Below are 16,386 nucleotides of genomic sequence, written 5' to 3' on the forward strand. Positions count from 1 at the left end.
GGTTGAATGCTTGCCTGGCATGTGTGAGGCACTGGGTTCGATCCTCAGCACCACATAAAAAAAATAAAATAAAAATATTTTGTCCACCTACAACTAAAAAAATTTTTAAATAGATAAATAAAATAAAATGGCTAGGATTTGGCAGACTGGTTTCTAAGCACCAGTTCTGTTATCAACTTTTTAATATGACCTTTAGAAATTCATGACACCTTGGTTATAAAATGAGGAGAAAGGGCAAAATGTTCTGTAGGTATCCCTCTAACTACGTAATTTATAGGGGGTAAATATTTGGAAATTTAGTCCAATAGTTGTAGAGGAATTATATTTTTCTACCCCTTCCTTCTGTCATTTATGCAAATGTTTTTGAGAGATTAAAGATAAACAATAATTTAGAAACGCTTTACCTTAAATATCTAATTCATCATTTTATAAATATATTTCTATTTTATAGGGGAAAGGAAGCCCATATTTCTTCTGTGTATTTTTCTGTTAAGATGCTTTGGGGACCTACTGATCTGAGACTGAATCATGTCTTCATTATTTGTTTAGCTGTGTAACCTTGGGCAAGACACTAGCTTCATTCAGTCTCATATTCTTCAGCTATAAAATGAGGGCCATAAGACTTACCACAAAGGTGGCTTCAAAGATCAAAAATATAAGAGATCGAGGGGCGGGGCTGGAGTTGTAGCTCAGCAATAGAGTGCTTGTCTTGTATGCATGAGGTACTGCATTCGATTCCCAGCACCACATATAAATAAGCAAATAAAATAAAAATCCATCAACAACAACAATAACAAAAAGAGATCAAGTGGCTGAGAATCCATGACTTGGTGGCTTCAACAAAAAATATATTTAAAAATGATGCTTCCCAACCTTACCCTCTGTCTCCACAGAGCATTTGCTCCTACAGGACACTGTCAAGCTAGCCATAACCAGAAGAAGCATGGTGGAACAAATCTCATGTTCATATGGGAGCCAGGAAAGGCCTTTCTTCCATGAATGCAGACATGCACCATAAGTGATCCAGGAGAGTCTGCCCCTTTAACATGAATTCCAAAGTAGAGAATGGGCCTGGAGTTGGGCATGAGCAGTTATCACCTGAACCCTATGATCTGCCTCCTATGTTTACAACACAGTAAGATGACCCCAGGGTAGTCCAGACTCCTCTCACCAGTCTAGTGCAAATGGGTATCCAGTGTGACCATCCCCAGATCCAGCTCAACATTTGTCCATTCATTTGGGGCATCCTTAGCCAGTCCTTTGAACACCTTACAAACATGTATTGATCATCTTCTAAGCCATTAAATTACTGCATAGCTAGAGATGAATAGGACTGGGTGCCTGCTCTCAAGGCCTTGAAAATTCAGTGGGTGAGACAGCTCAACAATAAGCTCAACTTTACTGGAAGACAAAACGAGACACTAATCAAGGTCAAAGCAGAAAGACAAGAACAATGTATTCCACTCAAAATAGGGGACACTCAAAGCTGGTGGGAACATAAATGAGTATAGCTACTATGGAAAATATGGAGGTTCCTCAGAAAACTAAAAATAACACTACCATATGATCCAGCTATCTACTCCTGGGTATATATCCAAAGCGAATGAAATCAGCATTCCAATGAAGTACTTCATGCCCATGTTTATTGCAGCACTCTTCACAGTAGCCAAGACAGGGAATTACCCTAGCTGCCCATCAACAGATAAAAGGATAAAGAAATGTGGTATATACACAATGAAATATTATTCAGCCATAAAGAACAATGAAATCCTGTCATTTTTAGCAAAATGGATGAAACTGGAGGATATTATATGAAATTAGCCAGATATAGAAAGACAAGTACTGCATGTTCTCTCTTATATGTAGAAACTAAAAATGTCAATTTGAATGTAGAATACTAGAGGTTGGGGAGGTTGGGAAGGTGAGAGGAAGGTGGAAGAAGGGTGGGTGGATATGATCAGTTTATGCTGTATGTATATATGGAAACATCACACTGAATTTCATGAGTATGTACAATTAATATGTGTTAACAAAATATTTCTCTGAGGAAAGGCATCTGATTTCAATCCTTATACAGTGAGTAGGCTTTTGCTAGGTAGAAGATTGAGGGCAAGTGTCTAGGCTGAGGAAGAGGCCTAAAGCACAGACTTAAAAGTATGAGTGGAGCCCGGCACGGTGGTGCACACCTGTAATCCCACTGGCTAGTGAGGCTGAGGCAGGAGGATCACGAGTTCAAAGGCAGCTTCAGCAAAAGCAAAGCACTAAGCAACTCAGTGAGACCCTGTCTCTAAAATACAAAATAGGGCTGAGGATATGGCTCAGTGGGCGAGTGCCCATGAGTTCAATCCCTGGTACCAAAAAAAAAAAAAGTGTGAGTTATGCTTGTGGCTGCCAGCAGACAGTGAAAGGAGACAGAGCCGTGGCTGACAGAGGAGCCAATATGGAATGACGGCCATATTTGTTTTCCCCACTGCAGCATGTTGCAGGGAACATACATGGACTTTGCAGTCAGGCAGCCCTGGAGTTTGAGTTTCACTCTGCCATTTCCTAAATTTATAACCTTAGTCAAGCCTCCTAACCTTCTCGAGTCCCAGCGCCATTATTTATGATCTGTTAAGAAAGTTGCATGAGCCAGGCATGGTGGTCCATGCCTGTAATCCCAACATGGCTCAGGAGGCTGAGACAGGAGAATTTCAAGTTCAAAGCCAGCCTCAGCAATTTAGCAAGACCCTAAGCAACTAAGTAAGACCCTGCCTCAGAATATAAAAAAGGCTGTGGATGGGGATTGGCTCAGTGGCTAAGCACCTCTGTGTTCAATCCCTAGTACCAAAAAAAAAAAAAAAAAAAAAAAGTTTGCATGTGTTGAATCATATAAAACTGGAGAGCCAGGTGCAGTGACACACAACTATAATCCCAGTGGCCTGGGAGGCTGAAGCAGGAGGATTGCAAGTTCAAAGCCAGCCTCAGCTTCTCAGCAAGACCCTAAGCAAATCAGTGAGACTCTATCTCTAGATAAAATTTTAAAATGACTGAGGATGTGGTTCAGTGGTTAAGGGCCCCTGGCTTCAATCCCCAGTACCAAACAATGCAACAACAACAACAAAAACATCTGAGGATATAAGTTGCTCCATAACTGATGTTAGTAGTTTCATTTTTTTAAAAAATGAGATAATATCAAAAAGGTATGATTACAACTAAATGATTCCAAAGGCTGCCATTGGTGGTATGCAGGGGTCATCTGCAAATGTTTTTTTCCCCCCTCAATACCAGGGCCTTAGACATGCTAGGCAAGTGCTCTACCAGCTCTGCAGAATACATTTTAAATTGCTTGTTTGGAAGACAGTAGAGTTTTCATGGGCTTTGGACCCTGCCAGCCCTGGGCTAGAGTCCAGTAGCTCTACTTTCAAGTTGTGTGGCCTAACACAAGTTACTTAACCTCCCTGAAATTCAGTTTCCCACTCTACAAAATGGGATCACAATACCTGTCTCAAAAAGGTTGCTGAGAAACTTAAATGAAATAACAGATGGAAAGTTCCTGGCAAGGAGGAGGCAAGCAGCCAAAAGTTGCTATTATTGTATCATCTGAGAGCTTTATCTCCTAACCTTCAAGCTTTTAAAAGGCTTATTTGTTGAAACTGGAAAATGTGGTCTCATTAGAACCATCATTTGGAACACACTCCCACATATGAGGCCAGAGATAAGGAATCTTTGTATCCAATTGGAGTGGACTTGCAAATTTGCAATGTTGCTCCCAAGGCTGCTCAAAGACACCCTTACTTTGTTCTAATGGCCCAATCCTATACCTTTACACAATTCATTTGCCTTTAGTATTTTTGTCAGAATACTGAGATATATTCTTGGTCCTATCTGTTTCCACCCTCACCAGGTCCAATTGCATATACACAATTTAGAGATAAGGCCAATAAAAACATAGAATATGAGTCTGCTGAGAGGCCAGGGTCAAACATCATAGCACTGGGAGCAGAAGCAAGAGTCTAAAGGATACCCAATTGCTACTGCCAGCCTCACCCCTGCCTGTGCAAGATGCACAATCCATCTTTGTGCCTCTAGCACTTTCCACCTTCTACCACCACTAAAACACTGTTCCATCCCCAAGAGGAAGGCCACAATTCTGGAGTGGACGGTGCTTCCCCCCTCCAAATCTGGATTGGTTATTCCAAGAAATTCCAGATAACAAGGTTGTAAATAAGAGGGCAGAAAGAAACAGGTGAAGTACCTCAATAGGTTGAAGCTGAACCAAACAGGGTTGAACATCATCAAACTGCTCATTTAATTCCAAGCATCAGGAATCAAGAACAAGTCCCATCAAGGTCTCCTGGCCACAGGCTACATAAGGGAAGTAATACCTGCTCTCTAAGAACCAGACGTCAAAGAAAATGGAGCAGGTTTTCTACCCACTGGCTTCATGGCCCATTCACTCTGGACAGCCCTGCATGCCGTTTCCATGGAGCTGCTCCTTCTCTGGGGCCAGTGATGCCAAAGCCAGCAAAGGAGAAGTCTCCTGAAGAGCTCACAGAAGGGCAACCTAGCAACCTATCCTTGAGCCAGGAAATGAAAGAGCTATATCAGCGGCACAGAGCTGTGGTGTGGGGGTGAGGTCAAATAGTGTTTCATTTCTCACACTTCTTCCTCAAGCAGGAGTTGAAGGAGGAAGACGTCATGAAGAAAGACTGTTGCAGAATGGTTCTTAACTGTTTGGGGGCCATAGATCCATTCAAACATTGACAAAGCTGTAGACTCAGAAAAACACACAGAGTTCAAATTCTTTGCATACAATTTCAGGAAGGACCGTAGGAAGGAACCTTTGCCCGCGAGTAACATTTCATGACAGGTATGCTCTGGACAAATATACTGATGACAGGCCCATTCACTTACAACCTACAGCATGGTGTGGCACTTAAAAACAGTGGTCTACACCTCAGAATCAACTACAGCAATGGTTAAAAATACAGATCATACTGCTTGCTCACTTCTAGTCCTTGACAAAACCCCCAGACATGGCCCAGGAATCTGCATCTTGCAAAGCTCTCCAAGATGACTCTGAGGCAGCCAGCCTGGTTACCCACATTTTGGTTAATAGCATGAATTCTGTATTCAGAGACTCATTCAAAATTTTGACTTCACCTGATAATTTTAGGCAAGTTATTTCATCTCTCTGAGCCTTGTCTCCTTTGGGGGTCATAATGGGCTATAGAAATAATGTTATTTGTATAAACTGGCCAGCTTGTTGTGGGGTAAAATCTAGTGTAAAAAAAAAGGAAAAGAAAAGTGCATCAGTTTCCTCTTCTGTACAATGGGTACCATAAAGATTGCCTTCCTCTTCTTTTGTTTTCCCCATTCCCACCTCACCCCATCCCTCAGCACCACCATCACACCAAGGTTGCTGTTGAAATGGTTTGAGACTACTTACATAAAATGCTCTCTAGGCAGCGCAGCAGGGCAAAAACCTGGCATCAACAGAACAACGGACTGGGGTGCAAAATCGGACACTGCTACTTATTTGCTGCAGGATACAGGGCAAGACGCTTAAGCTCCTTTTGGTTCAATTTCCTCATCTGTAAAACGGAGATAGCAGTCTTTGCTCGCTAATTCTATACAGCCCCAAATTGGTCCTCTCGTGCCCACTTAGGCTTTTCACAACTAACCCTTAATATGATGGTAGAAAGGAGTGTTTACAAGGAACTGCCTTTGAAGTCAGATATGACGACTTGAGTGTCAGCTTTTAGCTCTGCACTTCTAACCGTACTGCCTGGGTGTTTATGTCGCCCTCTCTGTTAAATGGGCACACTGCTACCGCCTTCTCAAGGAGACCGTGAAGAATAAATGAGATGTCCATGTGAGCGCACTTGGACATGGAAAGCGAAAAAAGTAGATGCTTCCCCCCCCCCTTCCCTCTATACAAAGGTGAGGAACTCTCATTGTTCACTTGCTTTCTGTCCCACCTCGTGTTTAAAGCATCCAGTCTCAAAGAGCAAAGGAGAGCCGAGGCGGAAGGGGATTGGAAGAAGGGAAGTGAGAGGAAGCAGCAAACTCACGAGTGAAATGTAAATAGGCCCGGTCCGTGGGTCCGAGCTGCACTTGACGCCGCGCTGGCTCCCGCGCCTGTCTGCCGCAGCCCCCGCCAGCCCGCTCCCCCCCCCCTCTTGCTAGCTTGAGCATCAGGGCCCTTGGCTGCGCGGGGAGGCGGCCCCCGCGCCCCGCTGATTGGCCACGCCGCCCCTCGTCACACTCTTTTGTCTCAATGGGCAGAGGCTAAAAGCAGCCGCCGCTGCTGGGCAGGCGGGCCGAGCCGGAGGGCGGGGGCAGCCGCGGCTGCCTTGGAAACCGCGCTGCCGAGACTCAGCCGCCTCTCTCTGGGCAGCCTTGCTAAGCTGCAGGGTCTGGCAGCCCGCGTTCGTTAGCAGCCGAGAAGGCGCCATCCTTTTCCCCTGCAGGGCCACAGAAACTGTAAGGTGAAACCGAACTGTAGGCGACGCCAGAGCATCCGTTGCCCACCTGCGGAGCCAAGGTAAAGAGGGGGGGATGCGGAATTCGCATGACGCAGAGAGTAGAGAGTGAAGGCCCACCGGTTCTGAGCTGGGCGGCTACCGGCTTGGGAGAATCAGTATCTGCAAAGCAGGGGAAGGCGCACTCCCATGACCTGGCTGCACTGAGGAAGGAGGTGGGGTTCACCTGGATGCGACTGGGTAGGATTTGCCAGGGCTGGGGAGGGGGCATTTTTAGGGAGGTGGCAAGGGGCATGAAAGAGGATTCTCAAGCTGTCTTTGAATCCCCTTTGCATCTCATCTCTTCCTGAAATGAAATACGAAGGTGTGGGGATATCTAACTCCTATTCCCTTTCTCCACAGCAGTCCATTAAAGCCAATTTTGAACTTGAATTCTGTGCATCTGATTGCAGAACTGGTAGGCTTATGGTTTCCCGGGGGGGGGGGATATAATGGGGGTGGGGGTATTCAAAAGATGGGAGAAGGAATTTTCTGCCTGGTGATAGTGGAGGTGGGGGCGGGTAGCAGCATGACGGGTGAGGCAGCTTCTGACGTCTTTGACCCTTCCAATCCCTTCGCAGTGGCGCAGTCTCCAAGCTCAGAGCACCCGGATCTGCGACCCCCTGTGGACAAAGATCGGCCATACTGGGGAGACAAGCTCTCTCATTGAAGACACCTGTTGCAGAGGCCGGACATGAAATAAAGGCAAGCACTAATTTCCCAGCACTCGTAAGAATCCAAAACCGGGTAGACTTTGAGAAAGGGGTGTGATTGAGATCTAAGACCATCAGATCAATGGATATTTTACTTATTATCATAAATCTGTGAGACTTACACCGTTGCACTCTATTTTTAAGAGCTCAACATTGGCTTCAAAGGTTTTTACCTACAATTCTAAACAACAGTTCCTGCCCCTCCTGAAGGACAGGTGGGAAGGGATATAGATATGACTGAAAAAAAAGTCTAGCACAGGGACACCTTGTTATTTTGAATGATTTTAACTACCAGTCACCTGAAGGATATTTTTTAGGGCAATGGGCAGATAAAACCTACTGCAGGGTATTCAAGAGCTTAAAGAATGCTACAGCAGACTGGTTCCGTGCAGCTTTATTGACTTTTTTTTTTCTCTCCCTCTTACAGTCCCTACAAGGCACGGTCCAGGAAACTTGCTCTGGGTATTCCTACAAATTAGGCTTTTTGAAAAGCCTGAGCATCTTGCACTAAGATACCCTATCGCCTTGAGTCATGGCTAACATCATTACACATGTGGGTAACAGCCGGCGGCAGAATGCGCCTTTACCTCCTTGGGCCCATTCCATGTTGAGGTCTCTGGGGCAGAGTCTCGGTCCTTTAATGGTCAGCATGGCAGAAAGAAACATGAAGTTGTTCTCGGGGAGGGTGGTGCCAGCCCAGGGGGAAGAAACCTTTGAAAACTGGCTAACCCAAGTCAATGGGGTCCTGCCAGATTGGAATATGTCAGAAGAACAAAAGCTCAACCGCCTGATGAAAACCCTTAGGGGCCCTGCCCGGGAGGTCATGCGTTTGCTCCAGGCTGCCAACCCCAACTTGAATGTGTCGGATTTTTTGCGAGCAATGAAACTGGTGTTTGGGGAGTCTCAGAGCAATGTGAGCGCCCATGGTAATTTTTTTAACACCCTGCAGGCAGAAGGGGAGAAAGCCTCCCTTTATGTGATCCGTCTGGAGGTGCAGCTCCAGAATGCTATTCAGGCAGGCATCCTAGCTGAGAAAGATGCAAACCAGACTCGACTGCGCCAGCTCCTGGCAGGGGCTGAGCTGAATAGAGACCTGCGCTTCAGGCTTAAGGGTCTTCTCAGGATGTATGCAAATGAGCAGGAGCATCTTCCCAATTTCCTGGAGTTAATCAGGATGATAAGGGAGGAAGAAGATTGGGATGACGCTTTTATTAAGCGGAAGCGGCCCAAAAGATCTGAGCCAGTAATGGAGAGGGCAGCTAGCCCTGTGGCATTTCAGGGCCCTCAGCCAATAGAGATCAGTAATGCAGACTACAATGGCAACGTGATAGAGATAGATGATACCCTTGATGACTCAGATGAGGATGTGATCCTGGTGGAGTCTGGGGACCCTCCACTGTCATCCTCAGGCACCCCTCCCAGAGGCAGGGCCAGATCTCAGGACCAGGTTGTGGTCATTGATCCCCCCAGTAATTATGGGCCTGAATCTCCTTCTACCAGTGGCCATTCTGGGAATAAGAATGATGGTCCTGGGGATATTCGTAGAATCAGGAAGCGCAAGTACATAATTCGATGCTCCTATTGTGGTAAGGAGGGCCATTCAAAAGAAACCTGTGTCAATGAAAGCAACAAGGCCCAGGTTTTTGAGAATCTGATCATCACTCTGCAGGAGCTAACACATACAGAGGAGAGGGCAAGGGAGGTCTTTCGAGAACACAAGGATCCTTCTGAGCCACAGTATGGTGCTAGACCCAGCCCTAAATGAACCCTTAACTGTATTCAGAGTCCAATGCTTGGGAAACTGCAGGTGGGGTGGGGGTGGGGTGCTTCTACCTGCATGAATTAATCCACAATGAAGTTTTCCTTTGGGAATAAAATGAGATCGTGAATACCAGTGCAGTGGAGAAGGATGCCCTGACCTCTGTCCTTGCTCCCTCTTCAGCCTGCTTAAAGGCCTATTCTCTCTTTGTGTGTCTTTCTTTGAAGATTTTATTCTGTTTATGAAGAGTATCTTAAACCTTTCAAAAATAAAGAAAAATACAAGAACAAAAGTATAAATTACCTGGAAATCTCACCCCTGTTATAACCATTGTCAGTTGAATGTCTTTCTGGATATTTGCCTGTACCTGTGTGCCCAAATAGATATATGTATAGATGAAAGTGATCAAATATAAGTGCTGTTCTATACTGTGTATTTTTTTCACCAAAAATATATCTTGTGGACTTCTATGTAATCAAATATATATATAAGCATCTCATTTAATATCCGTGTATGATGTTACTTTTAGTAGGATAAAGGAAAAATAAAACGATTATAGAAGCTATATGTGGGATATCATACATGAGGTGGGGCTTTTTATCAATCTCATTTACAGATAAGAAGGGAAAGTGAAACTGACTAAATATCTCTCCAAGAGCATCTTATCCCAACTGACCTTTCTCCTTAGTCATATAGCCAACATCTGCACCTACTAGTTAATAATGTCCCAATGTCCTCTAATGTATTCTGAGATCTAAATATGTGGGTGAAGAATAAAAAACAGGTGTTCCCAAGGCTCCATACCTGTTCATATTTGGAAAGAACACATGCCCCTGCCCTGTATCTTGACCTGAGATTGGAGAGTGATGAAAGATGACATCTGACCTCTGTCCCTGAGGATCCATGTTCCTTGTAGGTACATCAGTCCCTATTCTGAGCAAGACCAGACTGATGGGGGGATGGTTTCATTTAAACAGGGTGCTGAGGGAAATGAATGTTGACGTGAGGACCTGAGGCAGTTTATCCAGAAGGCAATTGGTCTCAATAGGGCTGAGAAGAAGGATGGACAGCAGCGGGAGCTGGCCTGCTGTGGAGAGGAAGCATACAGCTATCTGGGTAGGGAAGAGGAGGGGGGAGGGCATGATGACCAGGCAGCAGCACTCACCTCCAGATTGACAGGAACAGGAAGCAGGGTAGGATCCTGGACTGTGGGCGGGGAGGGGGAGAGGGTAGGTGCTGGGACTCTAAATAAGTCAGCAGGCTGTGGCTCACTCAGTAGGGACAAAGCAGGTACAGGCTGAGGCCCCAGGGAGGAGATGCCAGGTGCTACTAGAAACCCATGCAGCCTTCCATGAGCTGCCACACCCAGAACTTGCCTTGCACTGCTTCTCCTTCCAGAAGCAGCCCCATCAGCTCTGTTTCTCCCTGGCCTCTTGTCCTGTTCCACCTCTACCCCCACAATCTCACCTTACAGCTGCCCCCTCCTGTGGAGCCTCTCTCATCGCTTAGTAGAGGGGTGGAGGCTCAGCCTCCTGTGCTCTGCCCATCACCCCCCTCTTGCCCCCAGCATTCCATGTTGGCCTTAAACCTCAGCCTCCTTGACCCTCAAGGCCAGAAGGAGACTGGCAGGGCCTTTCTGCCTCTGACCCCTTAGCTGAGGCCTGACCAGAGGTGATGGCTTAAGAGGCCCAATACTTGAATTCCTTTTGGGCACCTCTGGGCCTCTGGAAGCCACCTCCTCTGTAGAGCCAAAGGGGACCCCTCCCCCACATGCAGGCAAGGACAGCTCCACTCAGGCCCTCAAAGCCACAGGGGGCCCCAATACTCTTATAGTTTTATAGCCCTTTATTTTTCCCTCCAGCCCCTCCCATATCTACCCACCCATAGTTCGTTTATCCCAAATCATTAGAATCATTTCATTACCTGCTTTTCCTGCTCAACAATTCTTAATTTTACTTTAGAAATGCCATTGAAGATTTACCCAGATTTACCATTTATGTTGCCACAATTTCTTTCAGAAGCCATGTTGAAAAAAAATGCTAGCCCTACTATGGCACTTGTTTTCTCTGGAGTTTTAACTTCGAGGTTCCATATAGACTTGTTGCTTTGAAAACCTGCTCTGGAATTTATCCCCTTTTATTCCCTCCCCATCTTCTTCTATTGTGTAAACTTGAAACTCTGAATTTTTACTTTACTAAAAAATGATGCAAAACTGATACTTTCCTTTTCAATTTGTGTGACACTGACTTTTCCTTAATGTGAGAAACACATACCTTCTTTTTTAGAAACATTTTTTAGTTATTGATGGGCTTTTATTTATTATATGTGGTGCTGAGAATTGAACTCAGCGCCTCACACATGCTAGGTAAGCACTCTTCCACTGAGCTACAACTCCAGCCCTGAAATACATACCTTCTTTAAGGAGGATATGGAAGACCTAGGTTGAATAATGGGGTTAAGTGAAAGAAGACTTTTAGAGGATTTTGTGTTTGATACTCTTCATTTAAAATTATCAGATTTTCCCCTCCCTTCTCCCTTCATTCACATTAGTCATTAAAATGTGAAGATGAAAATTGCTCTTTCTTCTGGTCAGGAGAAACCAGCCTTTGAGTGATCTCATTTTGCATTATCTCCCTTCTTCTTGATACTATTTTCCCTTGTTTCCATGACACTACTCTCATGGCTTCCCTCTCCCAGATCCCTTTGGTGCCTAGTTCCTTTGTTGAATCTTCTTTATCTCCCTGACCCTAACACAAGGGCAACAAAAAATTAAAATCATGGGGCTGGGGATGTGGCTCAGGCGGTAGCGCGCTCGCCTGGCATGCGTGCGGCCCGGGTTCGATCCTCAGCACCACATACCAACAAAGATGTTGTGTCCGCCGAGAACTAAAAAATAAATATTAGAAATTCTCTCTCTCTCTCTCTCTCTCTCTCTCTCTCTCTCTTTAAAAAAATTCTCTCCCTCTCTCTCACTCTTTCTTTAAAAAAAATTAAAATCATAACAACTGTGATGTACTGGAAGTTTATTATGTGCCAGGTACCCCAGGCTAAGCCCTTTAAATGTATTAAGACAGGAATTAGTATTATTTTTCATTTATGGTATGATTTAAATCTTAAGTGTCCCCCAAAGTCTGGTATGCTAAACGTTTGGTCTCTAGCCTGTGGAACTATGGGGAGGTGGTAGAATCTTTAGGATGTGGGGCCTAGTGGTAAAGTTAGATCATTGAGAGCATGCTCATTAAGGGCATATTGGGATACCAGCCCTTTCCTCCCCCCCCCCTCTCTCTTTGTTTTCTGGCCAGGATGGGTGAATAAACTTTCCTCCACCATAATGTACTGTCTCACCACATACCCAAAAGCAATGGGGCCAAGTTGCCACGTACTGAAACCTCTGAAACTGTGAACCAAAATAAACCTTTTCTTTTGTTTTCTTCAGGCATTTTGAAATAGAAATGAAAAGGTGACACGATTTCTAATTAACTATTGATTTGATTGCTATTAATTGACACATATTTCAGATAAGGAAAACAGATGGAAAGTTAAGAAACTTACTTAGGGTCATGTAGGTATTTAGTGACGGAACCAGGGATGAGACACAGGACTGACTAACCCTAAAGCCTGTGTTTTGCTACTTGGGTTAGTTTTCATTGCATAGCACCATGTGTTATTACATGCATATGATGCATGAGAAAATCAAAGATCTGCAGACATAATAAACCAAATGTCATAGCAACAAGTGCCACAAATAAGGATGGAGTTTTTAAGGAAAACTTTCTTGACAGAAGCTTTTTCTACTTTCTCTTTCTCACCTTATTGCAGCTATCCATCTTGTTACCTGGCAACCATCCTCTGCCCACTTCTGAGTTGCATTATTACACTCAGAGTACCAAGTTTCAGGTTTATGCTTTTAGTGCAAATGGTTGTGAATTTAACATATGCAAGAGGAGACAACAGCAGAAGTCAGTGGGGGAGTGATGAATTGTTCATGTAGTGGTGGGGAGAACTTCATTACCCAATTGGAAAAATAAAAAGGTCAATTTATTTTTCCCATGACACTAAATATGAACTCCAGATAAAATTCAGAAATAATGTAGACTTTATATCATTGTGTACTAGTTCTTCTTTAATATTACAATGAAGTAATAAGTTCTAGTGTTTTGCAACATATTGTTTGACTACAATTCACAATATCCTATTATATATAGTTAATGAAGAACTAGAAGGGAGGAGTTCAAAGACTCCAAACACAAAATTAACATTAATTAGCCCAATTGGTCAATGTACATTATATACATGTAATTAAATGTCACACTGTACCTTAAAAATATGTACATTATGTGTTAATTGAAATTGTAAAAAAAAATGTTCCAGGAGATGGGAATGCTAATAATCCTGTGAAGTTAAAATAATAAATTCTGAAGATAAAATTTTGCTTGTTATAAAAGGAATGAAAAGAATCAAATGCTCAAAAGCAACCCTTTTTAAAACTTCAACAAAATATATTTTTATTAAATCTCTGGATTAGACAGCACTTTCTGTGATTAAAAGAAATGATAAAGAGTACAAGGGGGGCCAGGGTCACAGCTCAGTGGTAGAATACTTGCCTAGCATACATGAGGCACTGGGCTCAATTCTCAGCACCACATATAAATAAATAAAAGGTCCATAGACAACTAAAAAAATATTTTTAAAAGATTTAAAAGAGTACAAAGGGACGGCTGGGATTGTAGCTCAGTGGTAGAGTGCTTGCCTAGCACATATGAGGCACTGGGTGTGATCCTCAGCACCACATAAAAATAAACTTAAAAATAAAGGTATTTTTAAAAAGAAATGACTTTAATAATAGTCTCTTAAAAAAAGAGTACAAGGGGAAAGACTGATAATTCGGAAGATAGCATTACCAGAAATGATATATAAACCAAAAACTGAGAAATGTTGGCAACAAATATGAAAAAGCGGGTGGGGTTAGCAACAAATAAGAAAAAAAAATAACAACATCAAACTTGTGCTTAGATAGATAACATTTATTAAGGTCTCATAAAGTCCCAGGCATATTCTGAGAGCTCTACACGGTTTTATACTTCATTTCATTCTCACAATAAACCCTGAGATTGATCCTAGTATCTCCATGTCCTAAAACAGCCAGGTCGGGGGGGCATAAAATATAAATAACATTAAAAGGGGAGTGAAGTGCATAAAATGCAAATATAGAGCTTAAAAGTTACATGCAAACCATCACAAAGATCAAGAAATAGAATGTTTTCAGAAATCCCTGTGGGCTCCTGTCCAATCACAGTCTCTTTCCTCTCTTCTAAAGGAAACCATACTTTTGACAACTCTGGCTGTTAATTGCTTGCTTTTCTTTATAGCTTTAAATATGGATTCCCAAACACTATCATTTGTTTTGAACTTGCTATAAACAGGATGACAATTATTATATGTTTCTGTATCTGGTTTATTTACCTTCATGTTTTTTTTTTTTTTAAAAAAGGACATTTTGTTACTTTTTTTCCCTTCAAAAGGAGTTAAACTTTTTTTTTAATTCTTTTTAGTTATATATGACAGAAGTGTCTATTTTGACATTTTTATACAAACATGGAGTATAGCTTATTCTAATTAGGATCCCAATCTTATGGATATACACAATGTTGAGATTTACTATGGCATATTCATATGTGTACATAGGAAATTTATGATTCATTCTACTGTCTTTCCTTTTCCTATTCCCCCTCCCTTTCCTTCATTCTCCTTTGCCTAATCCACTGAACTTCTCTTCTTCCCCTCCGCCTCCCCTTGTTGTGTGTTAGCATTCACATATCAGAGAGACCATTTAACCTTTGATTTGGGGGGGATTGGCTTATTTCACTTAGCATGATAGTCTCCAGATCCATCCATTTGCTGGCAAATGTCATAAAATCATTCTTCTTTATGGCTAATATTCCATTGTGCATATAAACCATTTTCTTTGTCTACTCATCTGTTGTAGAGCTCCTAGGCTGGTTCCATGGGTTACCTATTGTGAACTGTGCTGTTATAAACATTAATATGGCTGCATCACTGTAGTATGCTGATTTTAATCCTTTGGATATATACCAAGGAGTGGGATAACTGGGTCAAATGGTGGTTCCATTCCTAGTTTTGTAAGGAATCTCCATACTGCTTTCCAGAGTGGTTACACCAATTTGCAGACCCACCAGCAAATTTTTCCGCACATCTTTTTCCATACATTCTCACCAACATTTATTGTTACTGGCATTCTTAATAATTAGGAACTGACTTACTCAAGAAGGCTTCCAAAACAAGAAGTAAAATTAAAAAAAAAAAACAATAAATGGGATGGTATTACGTCAAAAGAAAAGATTCTTCACAGCAAAAGAAACAATCAAGGTTTTGGTATTGTGATGCCTCCTGCTTGCTTTTCTTGCTAAGGATTGCTTTGGCTATTCTGGGCCTCTTATTTTTCCAAATAATTGTTCTTCTGATGGGTGTGAGATGGAATCTCCATGTAGTTTTAATTTGCATTTCTCTAATGTTGAAGATTTTTCATATATTTGTTGAATACAATTCAACTTGTTGAATACAATACAATTCAACAAAAACATTCTTATTTCTTCTTTTGAGAAGTGTTTAGTTCCTTTGCCCATTTATTGATTGGGTTATTTGCTTTTATGGAATTAAGCTTTTTCAGTTTTTTTTATATATATATCCTGGATATTAACGCCCTATCTGGGATGCAGCTGGCAAAGATTTTCTTCCATTCTGTAGGCTCTCTCTTCACACTCTTGATTGTTTCCTTTGCTGTGAAGAATCTTTTCTTTTGATGTAATACCATCCCATATATTATTTTTTTTAAATTTTACTTCTTGCTTTGAGAGTCTTCTTGAGGAAGTCAGTTCCCAAGCCAACATGTTGGAGTGTTGGGCCTACATTTTCTTCTAGTAGGTGCAGGGGTCTCATCTGACATCTAGGTCTTTGATCTACTTTGAGTTGACTTTTGTACAGGGTTGAGAGATAAGAATTAAATTTCATTCTCCTATATATGAATTTCCATTTTCCCAAGCACTATTTGTTTTTCTCCAGTGTATGTTTTTGGCACCTTTGTCTAGTATGATATCACTGTATTGATGTGGGTTTGTCTCTGTGTCTTCTATTCTATTCCAGCAGTTCTTTATGCCTGTTTTGGTGCCAATACCATGCTGTTTTTGTTACTATAACTCTGTAGTATAATTTAAAGTTTGGCATTGTGATGCTTCTTGCCTCGCTTTTCTCATTAAGGATTGTTTTGGCTATTCTGGGCCTCTTATTTTTCCAACTTTTTTTTTCACAACTGCTTTTTTCTGTATCTATGAAGAATGTCATTGGAATTTTAATAGGATTTGCATTAAATCTGTATAGCACTTTTGGTAGC

The 16,386-nt window shown here is 42.4% G+C and overlaps 1 protein-coding gene across 1 annotated transcript; it reads left to right on the top strand.

Annotated features, from left to right (window-relative positions):
• Positions 1 to 7,751: 7,751 nt before the first annotated feature.
• On the top strand, positions 7,752 to 8,984 carry ZCCHC18 (zinc finger CCHC-type containing 18; the record flags this gene model as incomplete). The annotated part of the gene is made up of 1 exon (XM_081277661.1): positions 7,752 to 8,984. The coding sequence occupies one exon, from the start codon at positions 7,752 to 7,754 to the stop codon at positions 8,982 to 8,984; it is 1,233 nt and encodes a 410-aa protein (XP_081133787.1).
• Between the last annotated feature and the right edge of the window lie 7,402 nt (positions 8,985 to 16,386).

Source organism: Spermophilus citellus (assembly GCF_964194105.1).
Source record: "Spermophilus citellus genome assembly, chromosome: X".
Taxonomy (NCBI): Eukaryota; Metazoa; Chordata; class Mammalia; order Rodentia; family Sciuridae; genus Spermophilus; species Spermophilus citellus.